This window comes from Somniosus microcephalus, chromosome 1 (assembly GCF_052327205.1).
Source record: "Somniosus microcephalus isolate GS21.2 chromosome 1, FLI_Smic_1.0, whole genome shotgun sequence".
NCBI classification, from domain to species: domain Eukaryota; kingdom Metazoa; phylum Chordata; class Chondrichthyes; order Squaliformes; family Somniosidae; genus Somniosus; species Somniosus microcephalus.
In genome coordinates this window covers 51,845,464-51,869,011 of record NC_140987.1, presented here as the reverse complement: position 1 = coordinate 51,869,011, position 23,548 = coordinate 51,845,464, and the positions used below count along the sequence as shown (strand labels likewise).

General features: G+C 45.5%; 1 protein-coding gene across 1 annotated transcript in view; it reads left to right on the top strand.

Moving 5' to 3' along the window:
* Nucleotides 1–21,725, top strand: part of enpp6 (ectonucleotide pyrophosphatase/phosphodiesterase 6) — a 94,014-nt gene extending 72,289 nt beyond the window's left edge. The window contains exons 6-8 of the mRNA XM_085980704.1: nucleotides 1,619–1,756; nucleotides 4,352–4,475; nucleotides 16,193–21,725. Coding sequence (XP_085836830.1) covers nucleotides 1,619–1,756; nucleotides 4,352–4,475; nucleotides 16,193–16,398 — 468 coding nt within the window. The 3' untranslated portion in view covers nucleotides 16,399–21,725. The remainder of the gene's footprint in view (nucleotides 1–1,618; nucleotides 1,757–4,351; nucleotides 4,476–16,192) is intronic.
* The last annotated feature ends 1,823 nt before the right edge of the window (nucleotides 21,726–23,548 follow it).

Sequence of the window (23,548 nt, the reverse complement as noted above, 5' to 3'; positions counted from 1 at the left end):
CCCCACTCTTACAAAAACAGCTAGCAGCTGTTTGGAATTTACTGTTGACTTGTCACATAACCCAGATTGTTGACCACATTTCTTCTCTAGTTTTTATTGCAGGACTGAATCGTGTGCGGAAACAAAAAGGATTACCCTACAATTATAACTGTTCTGAATTGAAAGCGTCTTAGAGTACAAAAACAGGGACGTTATGATGAACCCTTATAAAAAAAATTTAAAAAAACTGGTCTGACCTCAATTGGAGTACTGGGCTAACATTTGCGATCGGAGGCTTCCCGTGGGCGGATGCCTCCGACTGCAAAAATTCTACGAATGTACCTGGCGGCCCGGGAGATACGGAGGCTTGCGATCCTGGGCCTCTCCGGGTCCGCGCAGGCAGAGGTCCCCGTATCCCAGGGGTGCAGACGGTTCGTAGGCGCCCCTGGGATCACGTGGGCCGGCCCAACCAATAAAAGAAGGGAATTCCGTATGTACGGAACTCCAATAAGTATGAATGGTGATCACTTAAAAAAAATACACCAACACATGAAATAATTTTTTATTTAAATTACATATTTAAAATGAATTTAAATGCCATTTAATTAAATATAATTTTTTTCCAAAAATAAAATTTTTGTTTAAAATATGTTTTTACGGGGCTAAAAATAAACTTACCTCATTGAAGAGTATTTTTAATTTATAAATGAGTGATAACATTTTATTTTCCTATTTTTTAAAACTCCTGCTTTTACCATGTGTAAGAATTTGACAGGCATTCAGCGGGCGGAAGTTTTGCAAACATCGCAACTCTCCACCCGCAGAGGCCCATCTCCTGGGGATGCGGAGGATGACTCTTGACAGATCGCAAGTGCCGGGTTCTCGCGCAGGCGCTTCGCATGCCTAAACCCGTAACTTGCGCGGCCCCTACGGGCACATGCGCACCTCATACCCACCCGTAGGGGGTCGCATAATATGGCCCATTGTGTCCAATTCACACAAAAACACCGCACTTTAGGAAGGATTTGAAGGCCTTGGAGAGGGTGCAGAAAAGATTTACAAGAATGGTTCCAGGGATGAGGGACTTCAGTTATGTGGATAGACTGGAGAAGCTGGGGTTGTTCTCCTTAGAGCAGAGAAGATACAGAGGAGATTTGATAGAGGTGTTCAAAATCATGAGGGGTCTAGACAGAGTAGATAGAGAGAAACTGTTCCCATTGGTGGAAAGGTCAAGAACCAGAGGACACAGATTTAAGGTGATTAGCAAAAGAAAAAACTTCTTTACGCAGCAAGTGGTTAAGATCTGGAATGCCCTGCCTGAGAGGGTGGTGGAGGCAGATTCAATCGTGCCTTTCAAAAGGGAATTGGATAAGTACCTGAAGGAAAAAAAAATTGCAGGGCTACGGGGAAAGGACGGGGAGTGGGACTAGCTGAAGTGCTCTTGCAGAGAGCCGGCACGGGCTCGACGGGCCGAATGGCCTCCTTCTGCGCTGTAACCATGCTATGATTGTATGATTCTGTTTTGTAATTCATTAATAATGCTGTTTTTAACAATGGTAGGAACTTCAGTTCGATGAAGATATTTCAAATGAGGTCATTCAACTGTATATTATCAATATGATCTCTTTGATTTCACCAGCTGTACAGCAGCTTGAAAAAAGTGAAGGAGATGAGCGTGTACAAGAAAGATGAAATTCCAGACCGATATCATTATAAAGGTGGCAAGTTTGTAGCACCACTTACTCTGATTGCTCAACAAGGGTGGTTCATTATCGAGGTACAATGAAATAAATTAATTTTGTAAGCCATAAAATCTTTACTATTGTATTTACTTCATGAACTGACAGGTTTGTATTCAGTTTGTGCATTGCATTTCCGACATTCACATCACTAGGAAGTCATAAAATGTTGCTTTTTATAAATCAGCTGATTTGTTTTATCTGACAGATCTAGCGTTTGAGATTAAGACGTAGGAGAATTCATCAACGTATGAAGTATTCGGCTTATTCGTCAGTTGTTTCAAATTCCTTCAATTGATATTGACACTGCCATGTGAAACAGCACTGCAGTTATATTACCAGAAGTGTCGATGTAACTGAGACAAAAAGAATTTTTTTTTCCTTGATATCGGTGGCTGCTAACATTGTACAATCCAATTCTTTAAACAGAATTGACATAAGAAAACTACTAGGCACTTAGTCTAAGCATTAAACAAAGCTTTAATCAACTGTTTTACAACATGGAGGTCTAGTTGTGTCCTTCACTAGTTCCTGTTAAGAATGTCCTGCGCAAGCTGGGCCCATGCCCGAGTATTTATACTCTCCCTGGACAGCGCCACCCGCAGGCCGCTCAGTATTATTTCCTAAGTCTTTCTTTCATGAATGACTGATTCATGTCAAGAATTATCAGCAGTAGAATGCAGCCCTGCTAATATTCTCAGACTTGAACGTGCAAAAGGGAGGAATTTATATTGTTAAAGTTCATTGGACTTCTCGGACATGGTTGCATCGCTTAATCAGAAATGTAAGCAGAGGCATTTCTGATTCTCACATTAATCGCTGGCGGGGACGTTATTTTTACTATAGTCTTTGGAGCAGATTTTCCTGTTCCATCGCCTTGGCGCAACGCAGAAAATTGGGCAAAGAGGGTAGCATGTCCGTAAAGAAGCCCACCTGATTTTCACACATTTATTTAAATGGAGGGAGGAGGCTCGTGTGCAGCATAAACACCAGCAGAGACCTGTTGGGCCGAATGGCCTGTTTCTGTGCTGTAAATTCTATGCAATTACAGTCAGCTTTTCTATTGTAACATTTCAGTTGTACTGGCTTAACATATTTAAGATTGAACACTGTTCATTCTAATCTGGAAGTACAAAGGACTAATGAGCATGAAAGTTATATGAGAAAGACTTGTGGAGCTCCAGACAAATAGACTACTTTGGATAGATGGGTGCACCATGTGAAAGATGGTTATAAACTATCAGTCGCACTTTGGGCTCTCAAGTATCAATGTAGTGAGTACTCGGTTTATAACCTCCCAGTGGACACTTGTGCAAGAGCGCTAAATCAGACAACAGACTATCTGTCATTGTCTTGGCAGTATCTAGGCTGTGACAATGACTGATGTGTGCTCTGATTAAAGAGGCTGTAGGTTTTTTACTGTCATCTAGATTGTAGAATTATGCTGCATGGAATGGTGACAGTCTTGCTGTGCAGATTGCAGAAATTTAACTGTGCACTGCAAGTGGATTTTGACCTGTTATGTTAAGCTGATGTCAACTACTGCTGAATGACCATAATTCTGAAGTTCTGAGATCATTATTCTGCTCATGGAGGTAAACATGGAGTTAAAGTAGGTGGTTGTTAGGACCACATCAAGCAAGTTAGGTGTTAAAAGTAACTCTTCATAGTGCCGCATGATTCTCACGTTAATCGTTGGTGGGGATGTTATTTTTACTATAGCGGAGCAGATTTTCCTGTTCCTGTGCGCAACACAGAGAGGAAAATTGGGCGAGGAGGGTAGCACGTCTTTAAAGAAACCCACCTGATTTTCACTCCATTTATTTAAATAGAGGAAGGAGGCTCATGTGGAGCATAAACACCAGCACAGACCTGTTGGGCCGAATGGCCTGTTTCCGTGCTGTAAGTACTATGTAATGAAAATCAGGGGGTGGGGGTGGGGCTTCATTAGTGGCGTGCAATCCTCCTCGCCTGATTTTCCTCTATTAGCTTATACGTGTAGGCGCAGGAACAGTAAAATCTGTCCCATTATTTTCTGGGAGAAGGCATCGCTATTCACCCCTAATCATAAAGCTAAATCTTGATTAGTGTCACCTAATACTCTTTCAAAAAGATCGCTTTTTACAGTTAAAGGTAACTAAATTTACGCAGATGTAAAATCTGAATTTTCCTCGCTACGGAAATAGTCTGTTAAACCAGTCTGGGATATTGAAAGAAAAAACAATTAAGCCGCTGTTTAAACTTTTACTTTAAAAACAGACTTTTGTTGTCCAGTGTCTATTTTAGAAGTCATCAGCCATGCACTCAAAATCCAGATGGATCTGTTCAAAATAACATTCAGTTGTTCCTATTAATTTATTCTCTTTCTTCATTTGCTTCCCATAAGACACGTCTATTATTCCCAATAGCTGCTAAAACAAATGACTATCCAACAGTGTGGCCAAAATCAGACTTTTGGAAACAGAGTTTTCCTGGGGAAGAAAATACAACTTCACAAAGCTTACAGATCTGCTGAAATGAATAGAGCTTTGGTTATACTTCTTCCCATGTATTTTTACGATGAGAATCACTGTAAAACTTTCATCTTCTAACTATTCTCTAGCAGCTCAAGGTCACAGATGTTCTTCTTTCAGAATAGACAGAAGTTGCCTTACTGGGCCAATGAAACCGAGAGCAAAAAGGGTTGGCAGCATGGATGGCACGGCTATGACAATGATTTGATGGATATGAGGGGATTCTTTCTGGCATATGGACCAGGTAACCATTATATACAGTTCTCTACTTTGTAATCCGACTTTCAAAACAGAATTCTACAATACAACATTCAAATATAACAAAACAACTTAAATTTATACAGTTTCTTACATGATAAATTATGTATTTTAAGAACACACACTGTTTTAGAAGGGGGTGGACATTGAACGAGATGTGACGGAATTAGGGGAGGAAAATTGAAGGCAATGGTCAAAGAGATGGGCTTTTAGCAGGCTTTGAAAACTTGGAGAGAGGTAGCAAGGCAAAGGAGATTTGGAAGGGAATTCTACAGGGCTAGGGTGTAGCTCCTGAAAGATTAAGTAGCCCAAGTCACTTACAGCGATACTTTCAAACTGCCAACTGTCCAACCATTTGCCGTAATACTTCTGCAGCTACCAATCTGCTCACACCCTCGCCTCCACTTTTGATGCCCTTGTCCCCATTGAAACCCTTAAACTCTCCCACCCTGGCCGTTCCCCTTGGTAGAACCTGAAGATTGGGAGCAGTTTAGGATTCAGCAAAGGAGAACAAAGGGATTAATTAAGAGGGGGAAAATAGATTATGAGAGTAAGCTTTCAGGGAACATAAAAACTGACTGTAAAAGCTTCTATACATATGTGAAGAGAAAAAGATTGGTGAAGTCCCTACAAATACTGATTTCATTCAATTCTTCCCTCTCATAAGACCCTATGTTCCCCGACATCTCTGGGAGATTATTTGTGTCCACCTTTGTGAAGACAGAACCAAAGTATGTATTTAATTGGTCTGCCATTTCTTTGTTCCCCATTATAAATTCCCCTGATTCTGACTGCAAGGGACCTACGCTTGACTTCACCAATCTTTTTCTCTTCACATATGTATAGAAGCTTTTACAGTCAGTTTTTATGTTCCCTGAAAGCTTACTCTCATAATCTATTTTCCCCCTCTTAATTAATCCCTTTGTCCTCCTTTGCTGAATCCTAAACTGCTCCCAATCTTCAGGTTTGCTGCTTTTTCTGGCCAAATTACATGTTCTCTCCTTGGATCTTATGCTATCCCTAATTTCCCTTGTTAGCCATGGTTGAGTCACCTTTTTTGTTTTATTTTTATGCCAAACAGGGATGAACAAATTCTGTAGTTCATCCATGCGATCTTTAAATGTTTGCTATTGCCTGCCCACCATCAACCCTTTAAGTAACGTTCCCCAATCCATCCTAGCCAACTCGTGCCTCATACCATCGTAGTTTCCTTTATTTAAATTCAGGACCCTAGTCTCTGAGTCAACTACTTCACTCTCCATCTTAATGAAGAATTCTATCATATTATGATCACTCCTCCCCAAGGGGCCTCACACAACAAGATTTCTAATTAATCCTTTCTCATTACATAATACCCAGTCTAAGATGGCCTGATCTCTAGTTGGTTCCTCGACATATTGGTCCAGGAAACCATCCCATATACACTCTAGGAATTCCTCCTCCACAGTATTGTTACTAATTTGGTTAGCCCAATCTATATTTAGATTAAAGTCACCCATGATAACTGCTGCGCCCTTACTTCACGCGTCTCTAATTTCCCGTTTAATGCCATCCCCAACCTCAGCATTACTGTTTGGGGGTCTGTATACCACTCCCACTAACGTTTTCTGCCCCTTGGTATTTCTCAGCTCTGCCCATACAGATTCCACATCATCAGAGCTAATATCCTTCCTTACTATTGTGTTAATCTCCTCTTTAACCAGCAATGCTACCCCACCTCCTTTTCCTTTTTTCCTGTCCTTCCTGAATATTGAATAGCCCTGGATGTTGAATTCCCAGTCTTGGTCACCCTGGAGCCATGTCTCTGTAATCCCAATTATATCATAATCCCTCTCTTCTGCCTTCTCCGCCCTCACCTCCAACAAGTGCGAGGAGCTCATGGACTTCTTTGTCACTAAAATTGAGACCTGATCAGCTGCCTCTGCCACTTCCCTCCCTTCTCCTAGCCCACTGGGCCAAATTTCTCACAAGATTCCTCCCTGCCCTAGCCCTGAGCTCGTATCTTTCTCTAGTTTCTCTCCTACCTCCCCTCATGCCCTCTCCGAGCTCATCTGGTTCATGAGACCCACCTCCTGCTCTCTTGACCCTATTCCCGCTAAACTGCTGACCTCTCAACTTCCCTTCCTGGCTCCCATGCTTGCTGAAATTGTAAACGGTTCCCTCTCCTGAGGTACTGTCCCCCACCCGTTCAAATCTTTAAAAAAAAAATTGTTTATGGGATGTGGGCGTCACTGGCAAGGCCAACATTTATTTCCCATCCCGAATTGCCCTTGAGAAGGTGCTGGTGAGCCGCCTTCTTGAACCGCTGCAGTCTGTGCGGTGAGGGTACTCCCACAGTGCTGCCTTCATCACCCTGCTCCTCAAAGAACCCACCCTTGATCCCTCTGTCCATGCAAACTACCACCCATCTCCAACATCCGTTTTCTCTCCAAAGTCCTTGAACGTATTCTTGCCTCCCAAATCCATATCCATCTTTCCCGCAACTCTCCAAACGGTTTACATAGAAACATAGAAGATAGGAGCAGGAGTAGGCCATTCGGCCCCTCGAGCCTGCTCCGCCATTTAATGAGATCATGGCTGATCATCCAAACTCAGTACCCTGTCCCTGCTTTATACCCATATCCCTTGATCCCTTTAGCCTTAAGAAATATATCTAACTCCTTCTTGAATATATTTAATGAATTGGTCTCAACTGCCTTTTGTGGTAGAGAATTCCACAGGTTCACCACTCTGGGTGAAGAAATTCCTCCTCATCTCTGTCCTAAATGGTTTACACCTTATCCTTAGACTGTGACCCCTGGTTCTGGACTCCCCCGCCATCGGGAACATCCTTCCTGCATCTGTCTGTCTAGTCCTGTTAGAATGTTATAAGTTTCAATGAGATCACCTCTCATTCTTCTAAACTCCAGCGAATATAAGCCCAATCGACCCAATTTCTCCTCATACGTCATTCCTGCCATCCCAGGTATCAGTCTGGTGAATCTTCGCTGCACTCCCTCCATGGCAAGAACATCCTTCCTCAGATAAGGCGACCAAAACTGCACACAATCCTCAAGGTGTGGTCTCACCAAGGCCCTGTACAACTGCAGCAAGACATCCTTGCTCCTGTACTCGAATCCTCTCGCTATGAAGGCCAACATACCATTAACCCTCTTAACTGCCTGCTGCACCTGCATGCTTACCTTCAGCGACTGGTGCACAAGGACACCCAGGTCTCGTTGCACTTCCCCTTCTATTGCCGTTCAAATAATAATCCGCCTTCCTGTTTTTGCCACCAAAGTGGATAACCTCGCATTTATCCACATTATACTGCATCTGCCATGCATCTGCCCAATCACCCAACCTGTCCAAATCATACTGGAGTTTCTCTGCATCCTCCTCACAGCACACACGCCCACCCAGCTTTGTGTCGTCTGCAAACTTGGAGATATTACATCTAGTTCCCTCGTCTAGATCATTAATATATATTGTGAATAGCTGGGGTCCTAGCACCGATCCCTGCGGTACCCCACTAGTCACTGCCTGCCACTCGGAAAAAGACCCGTTTATTCCAACTCTTTGCTTCCTGTCTGCCAACCAGTTCTCTATCCAAGTCAGTACCTTACCCCCAATCCCATGGCATAGAAATTCAGTGGGCTGCACCACCCGTTAGCGCCTTAAGAGGGCGCTAAGTGGGTCGGAAGCCACTGGCCACGCCTCCCGCTAAATTTAGCGGGACGCTAATGGCGGCGCTAGCCATTAGCACTGCGCCGCTACCGATGATGTCATCGGTGTGCGCTGCACCCCGCTACCGCCTCGATCACGATATTTAGTTGTGCCCCCTGCTTTAACGCCGGACATTATTTGCGACCGGTTCAGGGGGGCCTACCTGCGGCGGTAGAGGCGCTAATTAAAGGAGAGGTGCGGGGCGGCCATTTTTTTTGCTGGCCGCCTGCCAGCACCTCTCCGCGGTGCCGTCCCCGGCCTCCTGAGCGCCCCCCCCCCCCCCCCGCGGAGTGCCGACTGCGTTCCAAGAGCCCGGCACTTTTCCTCGGTGCCGGGCTCTTTTGCCGGCACTCGTGATCCTCGATCGCGCTGCACAAGGCCTCTCCCCTTTAAGAAGGGGAGGAAGGCCTGCAGTACCGCAGCGTGCCGTGCCGCAGCGTGTGGCACTGTGGCACGTTGCACAGTGATCTTCAGCTGCAGCGCCCCAAGAGGGATGCGAGGCGCCTCCAGTAGCGCCGCGCTTCCCTCTGGAGCGCGCAAAGTGAATTTCCGGCGGGCAGCCGCGACTACTTCCGGGGCGCTCCTTTTAGCGCCCTGGCGAGGCTGGCGCCCCAAACCGGGCACTACTGAATTTCTAGGCCCATGTGCTTTAACTTTACATGCTAATCTCTTAGGCGGGACCTTATCGAACGCCTTCTGAAAGACCAAATACACCACATCCACTGGTTCTCCCTTATCTATTCTACCAGTTACATCCTCAAAAAATTCCAGTAGATTAGTCAAGCAAGATTTACCTTTTGTAAATCCATGTTGACTTTGTCCGATCCTGTCACTGTTTTCCAAGTGCTCTGCTATTACATCTTTTATAATGGACTCTAGCATTTTCCCCACTACCGATGTCAGGCTTACCGGTCTATAATTCCCCATTTTCTCTCTACCACCTTTTTTGAATAGTGGGGTTACATTAGCTACCCTCCAATCCATGGGAATTTACTGCCCCTGCCACAGCACTGAAAAGGTCCTAATCAAAGTAACAAATGGCTTCCAGTGACTGTGACCGTGAACCAATCCCCTCTCATCCTTCTCGACCTGTCTGCAGCCTTTGACACTGTTGACCACACCATCCTTCTCCAATGCCTCTCCTCCGATGTCAGGCTGAGTGGAACTTCCCTCGCCTGGTTCCACTCTTACCTGTTCAGTCATAGCCAGAGAATCTCCTACAATGCCTTCTCCTCCTGCCCCGCACCATTACCTCTGGAGTCCCCCAAGGATCTAGCCTTGGACCCCTCCTATTTCTCATCTACATGCTGCCCATCGGCGACGTCATCTGAACACACAATGTGAGATTTCACATGTACACTGACGACAACTCGCTCTACCTCACCACTCAATAGCTCTCTTAACCCTCCACTGCCTTTGTGTTGTCAGTTTGCTGATCCGACACCGAGTCCTGGATGAGTCAAAATAACCTCCAATTAAACATTGTGAAGACTAAAGCCATTATCTTCAGTCCTCACCATAAACACCGTTCCGAAGCTACCAATTCCATCCCCTTCCCTGGCCACTGTCTCAGGCTGAACCAGACTATTCACAGCCTCAGTGTCCTATTTGAGCCTAAGCTGAACTTCTGATCCTATATCCTCTCCATCATAAAGTCCACCTACTTCCCCCTACATAATATGACCCGTCTCCACCCCTGCCTTGGCCCATCTGCTGCTGAAACCTGGATCCATGCTTCTTTATATCCAGACTCAACTATTCCAATGCTCTTCTGGTTGACCTCCCATCTTCCACCCTCCATAAACTTGAGCTCATCCAAAACTTTGCTGCCCGTATCTTAACTCACGCCAAGTTGCGCTCACCCATCACTCCTGTGCTTGCTGACTACACTAGCTCCTGGTCCACCAGCAACTCGATCTAATCCCCTTCAGCCTTACAATACTTCAAGAACTCTGCATTCCTCCAACTCTGACCTCTTGTGTATCCCCCATTTCCTCACCAAACCATTGGCAGCCGTGTCTTCAGTAATCTAGGCCCTATGTTCAAGAATTCCCTCCCTAAACATCTCCACCTCTCCACCTCCCTCTCGTCCTTTAAGCCCCTGCTTAAATCCTGCCTCTTTGACCAAGTTTTTAGTCAGCTGTCCGAATAGCTCCTTCTTTGGCTCGGTGTCAATTTTAGTCAGATTACCCTCCTGTGACGTGCCTTAGAATCATAGAATGGTTACAGCACAGAAGGAGGCCATTCAGCCCGTCGAACCCATGCCAGCTCTCTGCAAGAACACATCAGCTAGTCCCACTCCCCGCCCTTTCCCCATAGCCCTGCAAATTTTTGTCCTTCAGGTACTTATCCAACTCCCTTTTGAAAGCCATGATTGAATCTGCCTCCACCACCCTTTCAGGCAGTGCATTCCAGATCCTAACCACTCGCTGCGTAAAAAAGTTTTTCCTCATGTCGCCTCTGGTTCTTCTGCCAATCACATTAAATCTGTGTCCTCTGGTTCTCGAACCTTCCACCAATGGGAACAGTTTCTCTCTGTCTACTCTGTCTAGTCCGCTCATGATTTCAAACACCTCGATCAAATCTCCTCTCAATCTTCTTTGCTTTAAGGAGAACAACCTCAGCTTCTCCAGTCTATCCATGTAACTGAAGTCCCTCATCCCTGGAACCATTCTTGTAAATCTTTTCTGCACCCTCTCTAAAGCCTTCACATCCTTCCTAAAGTGCAGTGCCCAGAATTGAACACACTATTCCAGTTGTGGCCGAACCAGTGTTTTATAAAGTTTCAGCATAACTTCCTTACTTTTGTACTCTGTGCTCTATTTATAAAGCCCAGGATCCTGTAAGCTTTTTTAACCGCTTTCTCAAGCTGTCCTGCCACCCTCAAAGATTTGTGCACATACACCCCCAGGTCTCTTTGTTCATGCACCCCTTTTAGAATTGTCTCCTTTAGTTTATATCACCCCTCCTCGTTTTTCCTACCAAAATGTATCATTTCGCACTTTTCTGCATTAAATTTCATCTGCCACGTGTCCGCCCATTCCACCAGCCTGTCTATGTCTTCTTGAAGTCTATCCCTATCCCTCACTGTTCACTATACATCCAAGTTTTGTGTCATCTGCAAATTTTGAAATAGTGCCCTGTACACCTAAGTCCAAATCATTAATATATATGTCAAGAAAAGCAGTGGTCCTAGAACCGACCCCTGGGAACACCACTGTATACCTTCCTCCAGTCTGAAAAACAACCGTTCACCACTACTTTCTGTTTCCTGTCACTTAGCCAATTTTGTATCCATGCTGCCACTGCCCCTTTAATTCCATAGACATAGAAACATAGAGGATAGGAGCAGGAGTAGGCCATTCGGCCCCTCGAGCCTGCTCCGCCATTCAATGAGATCATGGCTGATCATCCAAACTCAGTACCCTGTCCCTGCTTTCTCCCCATATCCCTTGATCCCTTTAGCCTTAAGAAATATATCCAACTCCTTCTTGAATATATTTAATGAATTGGCCTCTACTGCCTTCTGTGGTAGAGAATTCCACAGGTTCACCACTCTCTGGGTGAAGAAATTCCTCCTTATCTCTGTCCTAAATGGCTTACCCCTGGTTCTGGACTCCCTGACCATCGGGGACCTTGGGCTTCAGCTTTGCTGGCAAGCCTATTATGTGGCACTTTATCAAATGCCTTTTGGAAGTCCATGTACATCACATCAACCGCATTGCACTCATCAACCCTCTTTGTTACCTCATCAAAAAATTCAATCAAGTTAGTTAAACACGAAATAAAAACAGAAAATGCTGGAAATACTCAAGCAGGTCAGGCAGCATCTGTGGAGAGAGAAACAGATTTAACGTTTCAGGTCGATGACCCTTCTTCAGAACTGGAAAAAGCTGGCGATGGAACAGGTTTTTAAGCAAGTAGGGGCAGGGAAAGGGGGGAGGGGAGGAAAGAACAAAAGGGAAGGTTTGTGATAGGATGGAAGGCAGGAGAGATTAAGAGACAAAAGGGATGATGGTGCAAGGCAAAAGGAGATGGTAATGGGACAAGTTAAGAAAGAAAAGATGACTCTAGATGAAGTGTAGTACAAGCGCAGGAGATGCAACACCTGCCCTTTTACCTCCTCCCTTCCCACTGTCCAGGGCCCCAAATACTCCTTCCAGGTGAAACAGCGATTTACTTGTACTTCTTGCAATCTAGTATACTGTAATATCCAGGCTTCGGCTGACAAGTGGCAGGGAACATTCGTGCCAGGCAAGTGCCCGGTAATGATCATCTTGAACAAGGGACAGCCCAGCCAGCTTCCTTTGACCTTCAATGGAGTCCTTCACCATCAGCATCTTGGGGGGTCAGCATTGACCGGAAGCTTATCAACACTGTGGCTACAAAGGCAGGGCAGAGGCTGGGTACTCTGCGATGAGTGGCTCACTTCCTGATGCCACAGAGCCTCTCCACCATCTACAAGGCTCATCAGGAGTGTGATGGAAGACTCACCCATTGCCCATCTGGTGCAGCTGCAACAACACTCAAGATGCTTGACTCCATCCAGGACACAGTGGTTTGGTTAATCGGTGCCCCTGTCATTGAATCAATATCCATTCCTTACACCACCGGCATCCTGTGGCTGCAGTATGTATGATCTACAGGATGCAATGCAGCAACTCAGCATTGCAGTAATTCTTTCCTGCGACCTCTAAAGTTATCCACTTTGGTAGGAAAAATAGAAAAGCAGAATACTTTTTAAAAGGTGAGAGACTGGGAGATGTTGGTGTTCAGAGGGACCTGGATGTCATTGTACAAGAATCACTGAACGTTAACATGCAGGTATTCAAAAAAGGTGGTAGGGAGAAAACGGGGAATTACAGACCGGTAAGCCTGACATCGGTAGTGGGAAAAATGCTAGAGTCCATTATAAAAGATGTAATAGCTGAGCACTTGGGAAACAGTGACAGGATCGGACAAAGTCAACATGGATTTACAAAAGGTAAATCGTGCTTGACTAATCTATTGGAATTTTTTGAGGATGTAACTGGTAAAATAGATAAGGGAGAACCAGTGGATGTGGTATATTTGGACTTTCAGAAGGCTTTCGATAAGGTCCCGCACAAGAGGTTAGCGTATAAAGTTAAGGCACATGGGGTTGGGGGCAAGGTATTGACTTGGATAGAAAACTGGTTGGCAGACAGAAAGCAAAGAGTTGGAATAAACGGGTCTTTTTCCGAGTGGCAGGCAGTGACTAGTGGGGTACCGCAGGGATTGGTCCTTGGACCCCAGCTATTCACAATATATGTTAATGATCTAGACAAGGGAACTAGATGTAATATCTCCAAATTTGCAGATGACACAAAGCTAGGTGGGCGTGTGTGCTGTGAGGAGGATGCCGAGAAATCCCAGGATGATTTGGACAGGTTGGGTGATTGGGCAGAAGCATGGCAGATGCAATATAACGTGGATAAATGTGAAGTTATCCACTTTGGTGGCAAAAACAGGAAGGCAGATTATTATCTGAATGACAATAGATTGGGCGAAGGGGAAGTTCAACGAGACCTGGGTGTCCTTGTGCACCAGTCGCTGAAGGTAAGCATGCAGGTGTAGCAGGTGGCAAATGGTATGTTGGCCTTCGTAGCGAGAGGCTTTGAGTACAAGAACAAGGATGTCTTGCTGCAGTTGTACAGGGCCTTGGTGAGACCACATCTTGAGTATTGTGTGCAGTTTTGGTCGCCTTATCTGAGGAAGGATGTTCTTGCCATGGAAGGAGTTCAGTGAAGATTCACCAAGCTGATACCTGGGATGGCAGGAATGACGTATGAGGAGAGATTGGGTCGATTGGGCTTCTACTCGATGGAGTTTAGAAGAATGAGAGGGGATCTCATTGAAACTTATAAAATTCTGACAGGACTGGACAGACTAGATGCAGGAAGGATGTTCCTGATGGCCGGGGTGTCCAGAACCAGGGGTCACAGTCTAAGGATAAAGAGTATGCCATTTAGGACAGAAATGAGGAGGAATTTCTTCACCCAGAGAGTGGTGAACCTGTGGAATTCTCTACCACAGAAGGCAGTAGAGGCCAATTCATTAAATATATTCAAGAAGGAGTTGGATATATTTCTTAAGGCTAAAGGGATCAAGGGGTATGGGGAGAAAGCAGGGACCGGGTACTGAATTTGGATGATCAGCCATGATCACATTGAATGGCGGAGCAGGCTCGAGGGGCCGAATGGCCGACTCCTGCTCCTATCTTCTATGTTTCTATATACAGCAAGCAATCAGGAAAGAAAATGGTATGATAGCAAAATACTGTAGATGCTGGAAATCCGAAATAACAACAGAAAATGCTGGAAAAACTCAGCAGGCCAGGCAACATCCGTGAAGGGAAATTAGAGTCGATGTTTCGGGTGAACCCTTTTTCAAAACTGGAAAGGGAATGAAATAGATCGAAGGCAGGGCTGCGATAGAACAAAAGAAGTAAAGAGACATTAAGGGGTATTCAAAACCAGACGAGATGGTAATAGGACAGTGGAGACAAAAGACGGCTCAGATTAGGTGTGAAGTGTACTGGCAGGATGAGAGATAGCTGGCATGTGGGAGGGAGAAAAAAAAGGAAAGGAGGTGGGGGAAGGGAAAACCCAAAACAAAGGGGTGGAAAAAAAATTATAAGTAAAAATGTAATAGGGGCCGAGGTTATGATCTGAAATTGTTGAACTCGATATTGAGTCCGGAAGGCTGCAAAGTGCCTAATCGGAAGATGAGGTGCTGTTCCTCGAATTTACGTTGAGCTTCCGTGGAACAATGCAAGAGGCCAAGGACGGTGAGGTCCGAGTGGGAATGGAGCGGTGAATTAAAATGACAGGCGACCGGAAGCTCGGGGGTCACCCTTATGGACTGAACGGAGGTGTTCCGCAAAGCGGTCACCCAATCTGCGTTTGGTCTCCCCAATGTAGAGGAGACCGCATCGTGAGCAGCGAATACAGTATACTAGATTGAGTAGAGAATGGTATGTTAGCCTTTATTACAAAGGGATTGGAGTATAAGAGAAAAGAAGTCTTACTGAAATTATTTCGGGCCTTGGTGAGACCACACCTGGAGTACTGTGTACAGTTTTGGTCCTAAGGAAGGATATACTTGTCTTAGAGGGAGTGCAACGAATGTTCACTATACTGATCTCTGGGACAGGGGGATTGCCCTATGAGGAGATATTGAGTAGACTTGGTCTATATTTCCTAGAGTTTAGAAGAATGAGAGTTAATCTTATTGAAACATATAAAATTCGTACAGAGCTTGACAGGGTTGATGCTGGGAGGCTGTTTCCCCTGGCTGGGGAGTCTAGAACTAGGGGTCACAATCTCAGAATAAGGGCTCGGCCATTTAGGACTGAGATGAGGAGAAATTTCTTCACTCAGAGGGTGGTGAATCTTTGGAATTCTCTACCCCAGAGGGCTGTGGATGCTCAGTCATTGAGTATATTCAAGACAGAGATCGATAGATTTTTGGACACTAAGGGAATCAAGGGGTATGGGGATAGGGCGGGAAAGTGGAGTTGAGGTAGAAGATCAGCCACGATCTTACTGAATGGCGGAGCAGAGTCAAAGGGCCAAATGGCCTATTCCTGCTCCTATTTCTTTTGTTCTTATATTCTACCATCAAGAAGAATGAGCAGAATGCTGTGGGAACACCATAACCTCCAACTTCCCCTCCAAGTCACACAGTATCCTGACTTGGCTATATATCATCATTCCTTCATCATTGCTGGGCCAATAAAACAGCATGTTTATAACTAATATGAAAGCAAAGTAACGGCCTTGGTAAATATCACACAGATCAACATCTGCCAAAACAATTCTTTGCATATGCATAAGGACTAAGCTTTCACCAGAACATATCTTAAATTTCAATAACATAAGATGATCATCTTTATATGGTACAGTTTTAATACAGTGGTCAGAACATTAAAATATGTAAGGCAATTTCACAACTAATTCTGTTTTTTGTTCTGTTCAGATTTCAGAACAAACTACAAGGCAGATCCAATTAGGGTGGTTGATGTATACAACGTCATGTGTCATGTTACTGGAATAAACCCATTGCCAAACAATGGTTCCTGGTCCCAGGTGAAGTCGATGCTGAATAACAATGCCATCTTGGCTCGCAGTGCAAAAGTTAGCGTCACCATATTGACATTAACACTGGCCTGGGTATTGTCCTAATGCACCGTTAACCCTTTCATTCCAATTTTTTAAATTTCAATTCAAATGTGTGATTTTTGGCAAGATTATTGTAGTTGATTATTTTGAGGTGCTAATAACATTTGTAACTAAATGTTTCTTCTAAATTATATTTTTCATGGGCAGGGATATATCCTAATACTTTGAATTTCAATATATTGACTGCTTAAGCTGCATTAATGAAAATGGCTTAAATGATAATACTAATTTAGTTGCTTACAGGAGAGGTCCCATATCAGGGGAGAAGATTTATGTTATACTTCTGTGCCCCCAAATACAGATATTGTCATGTTCCCTACAACTTTCCTATGATTCACAGCCCATATGGGATTCATAGTGATAATGGGTGGGGACCCAAGTTGCATGCTTCTCCCACAAGACAAGACGAGACAAGACACAGGGTGACAACCATGGCACAATGTAGACCTTGGCCTTTTATTCGATTCCAATTAAGCCATGCCCTAGAAGAGATTCCTTCTTCATGAAGAAAGCCCACCTCTCTAGGGTTTACAGTTGCAAAATAGGGCTTATAATCATCTCAGATTGTACACCAGTCACATTGCAGCTTTCCAGCCCAGCCCTAGTGCTAGCACCTCAATGCTGCCTTTCTTGGTGATGTAGCATTCCTAACTTAGCTGTGAGTGTGAACTTGTTCACTTTTAGAGAAGGATGGTTCAGAAGTGTCCCCAATGCTTCTGTGGGAAAACACTGAGGCTCTCCTTGGGGACACCTCAGCCAAAAAGCACAAAATTCTCCAGAACCAGAGAAGTTGAGTGCAGAATAGTGGGACTATGGACCCAAGACAAAGGTCAGATAGAAACATAGCACAGAAAGGGCCCTGATACAGTCTAGTTAAACAATCTGTTGTCCATTGGTGTAGAGAAGCCTATTCCTGTCACCATGGCAAAGTATTATCAACAAGGTGACAAACCTGGAAAGCTTCTAATGTATACTCTTCATAATAAATCTGTTCTGTATATTAGAAAAACAAATAGCAACCTCACCTCTAATCCTAATGAAATCAACAGGAGTTTGCAGAATTTTATACTCCACTGAATACTAGCTAAAGTGCACTTGCAGAGAGCCAGCACGGGCTCGATGGGCCAAATTACCTCCTTCTGTGCTGTAACCATTCTATGATTCTATGAATACCTCAGATATCAGGCCACTCAGCAGGAAGCCAAAGGCTACCTGGCCAACATCACCCTTCCTCATCTGTCACCCAGAGGATACCTAGTGACTGGACTATCCAATTCAGACTTCAGAGATCTAGGCAGCAATAAATGGGCTACACTCTGTCAAAGCACCAGGGCCTAATGGATACCCTGCTGAATGCTATCAAGTTATTCTTTCCGAGCTTACTGTCGGTGTTGCTGAAACGATTCCACTCTACACAATACTTGAGCACCCTCCCAAGTACACTCAGAAGTGACAATCGTGCTGCTACTTTGGTCTTCTGATTCTGGCCTTTGTGCATCCCTTCCTGTCTTTGGCAAGAGTTCCTTTTGCCATCTAGGCCCCATGGTCTGGAATTTTCTTCCTAGACCCTTTTGCCTCATCATCTCCCTCTCCTCCTTTAAGATCCTCCTTAAAACACATTTTTTTTGAACAAGCTTTTGGTCACTCCCCCTAATTTCTCCCTCTTTGGCTTAGTGTTCATTTTTGTCTGATTACGTCTCTATGAAGCACCTTGGGATGTTTATCTATGTTAAAGCCACTATATAAATGCAAATTGTTGATCTCATCTCACTACAGGCTCATATCCCTGTGCGTAAAATACTAACCAAATTCCTGGCCTCCTGACTGGACACGATAGCTCCCAATGTAGTTCACCCAGAAAGTGGATCTTCTGTCTCTCTTTATTTGAGAGAATACCATTTAGCAAGGGAATCAGAAGCTGGATCAGGACCCTCTATTCACACTGCACGTCCACACTATATACTAACAGTTGCACCACCCCTACATTCTCTCTCTAATGAGTGACCAGATAGGGATGCTCATTCTCGGCTCTTCTTTTCTCCAATAGAGACATTGGCAACAGATGTAAGAATTAAGTCAGATATTCATGCTGGTAGGATTGAACATAGAATAATGCTGCACCTTGATGGCCTATTACTACATGTGACAGATCCATTACCTCAATACCCGTCATCTTCCAAGTCAAGGACTTTGGCCAATTTCCAGGTTACTAACTTAATTATGCCAAAATGGCGGGCATATCCCCCACACAAGGCGTTTTGACATAAATATGGGAATCCTACACCTTTCCATGGTTAGAGATCCTGGGGGAAAAATTGGGTATCGCCCATTTTGGGGCGCTAATATCGTCTGGGCGCAAAGTTTAGCGCTCGGCGCTAATTATCGCTTCCGACTGCAAAATTCACCTCTATTGCCCCTGGAGGTGATTTGAGCGCTAAATCAGGTGCTACACACCTCTCTTAAGGCGCAAACGTCACGGAGCGAGGCGCTACCTCAGAACGCTACTGAGGCTCTGGCGATGTCAGTTACCATGGAAGCCAAACAGACTGGTGCCGTCCAGTTCTTAAAGGGGAGGGGCCATCTTGCTGCCCAGCCACACCCTGCTCATCGCAGCCTTGAATTTCGGCCTGGAGAGACCTCAAAAGCAATTGTGTTGGAAGCCCTAATGGATAGGCCCAGGGAAAGAGCTCGGCACTTAGGAACCTCAAAAGTGGTACTGAGGGTCAAAACTCCTTAGGACAGCTTTAAAACCAAAAATTTTGCCGACAAGAAAAGGCAGGAAGCGCCCGCCTTTAAATAGCGCTCCCCCAGCTCCTTCCCAACTTGAAAACGCTCCCCTCTACCTGTCATTCCTAGCGGCAGGCGCTAAGGCAGGGGGCACGACTCAATATCTGGTCCAGGGCGCTACCGGGGTGTTGCACGCTTGACTGAAGTCATGATCTGCAGGTGCAGGAGATCGTGGCGGTAGTGTTTAGTGCCACCGCAAAACAACTGGTCAATTTCGCGAGCGACGCTAAAATTGCCGCGCTCGGGCACTAAGGCCTAGAAATTCACTATAGCCCCGTTTGGGGCGCCAGCCTCGCCAGGGCGCTAAAAGTAGCGCCCCGGAACCAATCGCGGCTGCCCGCCGGAAATTCAGTTGGAGCGCCCCAGAGGGAAGCGCGGCGCTATTGGAGGCGCCCCGCATCCCTCTTGGGGCGCTGCAACTGAATATCGCTGTGCAACGTCGCGCTGCGGTACTGCAGGCCTTCCTCCCCTACTTAAAGGGGAGGGGCCTTGTTCACTGCGATCTGGGGCCCAGCTGGGCCCCCGAGGATCGCGAGTGCCGGGAAAAGAGCCCGGCACCGAGGAGAAGTGCCGGGCTCTTGGAATGCAGCTGGCACTCCGCGGGGGGGGGTTCAGGAGGCCAGGGACGGCAGCGCGGAGAGGTGCTGGCAGGCGGCCAGTAACAAAAATGGCCGCCCCGCACCTCCTTTAATTTGCGCCTCTACCGCTGCAGGTGGGCCCCCCCCTGAACCGGTCGCACATAGTGTCCGGCGTTAAATCAGGGGGCGCTTCTAAATATCGTGGCCGGGGCGTCAGTGGGGCGCTGCGCACACCGATGACGTCATCGGTAGCGGCACAGCGCTAATGGCTAGCGCCACCACTCGCGTCCCGCTGAATTTAGCGGGAGGTGTGGCCAGTGGCTTGCGACCCACTTAGCGCCCTCTTAAGGCGCTAACGGGTGGCGCAGCCCACTGAATTTCTAGACCTAAGTTCCTAACGCCCCGTTAGCGCCCCCCCGGAGGCGCTAACCAACCGAATTTCCCCCCCCCCCAAGTCTAACAGTAACCTCTGACATTTTCAACCTTGAACAAGTGAAATTATTCTCCACGCATAGCAATCATATTCACTTGACCTGGACAAAGCGGACAGTTTACTATCACTTCTCAGGTGGGCAAGAATAATAAAGATGAATGTTCTGCTTCAGCTCATCTAATTGTTCCAGATGACCACAAACAAGCCTGGGATGCCTACATTCCAAGACGGACTGGACCTACCAAACCTTAAATGCTACTTCTGAGTGGCCCAGCTCTTGGTTATTGTGGCTTGGAATGCAGCCTCATCACCAATCCCATGGGTATGGATCTGTAACTTCCCAACCTTGTTTAACCTGCCCCTCGCACAATGCCCGTAGCTACAGTAATGCTATCCATCTGGAAGGAGGCCGGCACACAACTACAGATTCCAGTAGGTCTGTCAGCCCTCTCCCCAATCTGGTGCAATAAAGAACCTGGTGTGGGAAGAGCATCAACCGGTTGAGCCAGCCTCTTCACAAAAGTAACATCCTGTCCCTTTAGTAATTAATGGCAAAACTCACTCTGTTGGATATGTTCACACACCTCCAAATCAAACGCTTCCTCCAGGAGCCAATGACACTGCTAACTTCACTGAGAACCATCCTCTATACAGCTACTAGTTCTCAGGCCCTAGCCACCTATTAATCTACTTGTGCCTTTTACTTTGCACTCATCCCCTCTTAATAGAACCCACAGTCACGCTAAAAGGAGCTTGGGAGTAAGGTCTATGTCATCAAATAACAAAATGGAGGAGAATCTGCCGACAAACCCTCACAACCACCACATGCATAAAATGCAAGAGAGGTCAACATAAACTCATAAACTTCATAGATTCTGCCCCTCTCTGTCAGATGAATGCTGAGGAGAATGTGGCCTGAATGATACCACTCAAAACAAACTCACCTCTGGTTCAATTTCAAATCCAACCACTTTGGGAAGTAATCAGGGATTGCCACAAAGGCCATAGGCGGCACACCAGATCCACTTCCCCGTGTGCTGGGCCTGTCCCAGGGATGCGCGGTACATCTGAAATGTAAAGACGAGCACAACTTTCACTGCTAGTGACAAGGGGAGGTCTTCCCTGCTGTAGTGAAACCCTGCCCCTTCCAGCACACACGTGGACTAGGTACCTGTGGGATAGGTGCTAACCATAGCACTTAATGGATGGATTTTGCCTGGAATTGGGAAAAACACCCCAAGGAAAGATGGGGTAGCCCCTGTACACGTTGTCCACTGTGCCGCTCCCACCCGATGTCCACACCAGACCTGAAGTGGGTTAAACCACTCTCCAAACATGTACAATTTTCACTAATGTAATTGTCATGTTAAGAATATATGTGGCTATTATATCAATGTGAAAACCAGTTTTTCTCTCTGCATTGTTAATTGTTAAAAGTTTGTCTGTTTTACTGTTTAAATTTATACGCTGTTGGTTTGTAATATTAGCTTCTTGGAAAAAAATGTTTTTCTTTATTAAAAAGAAGTCAATGAAAATAATGGATAATTTGTCAGAGAATTTATTGCAAAAATGCTTGATTCATTGTACAAAAAGTAAATGCATTTCGTTACATTTATAGCAATGAGTTAATCTGCTTATGTTGGTGAATTGATTTTACTTTTTCCCACTTCTTATCAATATGAGAAAGAACAGAATATATAAAGCCAGTAATGGCTGCACCTTTCACAGAGCATGTTCTATTCTATCATGAATTATACCCCACCTATATAATCTGCTGGCCCAAAGGCTGTCAGCTGAAATTCCAATCTACCCATCCATCTCATGTCTCCATGACTTAATTGTAGTGTCCGTGTGTTGATAGAGACACTGAAGACAGGAGTTGGTTCATAGGTGTTTACTAAGCAAGGTCTGGGGGGGTACTAACGGATATAACACAACATACAGGCTTATATAGCCCGAGTGGCCATTACCGGCATTACAGCACACATGGGGCTCTTAAAGGCACATACACTACAATTCCTCCCCTTTTAGCTAACCAGTACATCATATTTTAAGTAATTATTAATTACATGTTATAAGAAAAATAATATACACATTGCTGTAGTTAATTAATTATAAGTCAGTCTCTCAGGAGGCTTCCTGACTCGGTCCGGATAACGCCTCGGTGGTGTAGTAGTTTCTGGTGGTGTAGTAGGTTCTTTTGGCAAGGCTGATTCGGCTTGAATGCCAGTGTCAGGTTCATCGGGTTCCAGTATCACCGGATCGGAGGTAGATATGGGTATCTCTACTTCATCATTAGGCGTATAGAGTTGTGGTGTAGGTTGTCCCTTTTCGGATGACTTTATGATTTGGTCAGCATGGCGCCTTATTATGCTTTCTCCGATGTCCACGGTATACATCAGTGGTCCTAGTCGTGTGCAGATAGTTCCAGGCTGCCATTTCTCGGTACGGTAGTCCCGGGCCAAAACTTGTTGACCTATCTGGAAGGTTCTAGTTGGCCTTTCATTCATGCCTTGAAACTGCCGGTTCTCCACGTCTCTTCTGATGTTGGGCTTGACCAAATCCAGCCGGCATCTTAGGTTTCTATTGAAGAACATCATGGCGGGAGTTTGGTTGGTAACCATATGTGTTGCATTCCTGTATGCGAACAAGAAGTTATCCACCTTGTGCTGAAGTTTTATGTCTTCATTACCCATGGCCTTTACGGCCTTCTTGAAGGTCTGGACAAACCTTTCAGCCAATCCATTGGTGGCGGGATGGTATGGGGCGGACGTGTAGTGCTTAACCCCATTGTTTTTTTAAGAACTTCCTGAATTCTTCGGACACAAATTGCGGTCCATTATCCGAACAGATCTGTTCCGGCAGCCCATTCCTGGCAAATATGGTGCTTAATACTGTGATGGTTTTTTCCGTGGTGGTGGAGGACATCTTTATTACCTCCGGCCACTTGGAGTGTGCATCAACCACGATTAAGAACATTGAGTCCATAAATGGACCAGCAAAGTCGATATGTACCCTTTGCCAGGGAGATGAGGGCCACTCCCATGGATGTAGAGGGGCTTGTGCTGGAGCGTTTTGGACCTTCTGGCATCCTAGGAAGCTCTTGGTCATTTCTTCGATGTCTCCATCGATACCTGGCCACCATACAAACGCCCTGGCTAGGTTCTTCATTTCCACTCCACCCAGATGCCCCTCGTGAAGCTCCTTTAGCACTTTATCCTGGAGTTTGGGTGGAATCACCACTCTGGATCCACACATCAAGGTTCCTCGGCACACTGACAGCTGTTCTCTTCTTTGCGAGAATGCTGGCAACAGTGGTTCGCCATGTGCTGGCCATCCCTTCACTGTTAAATCG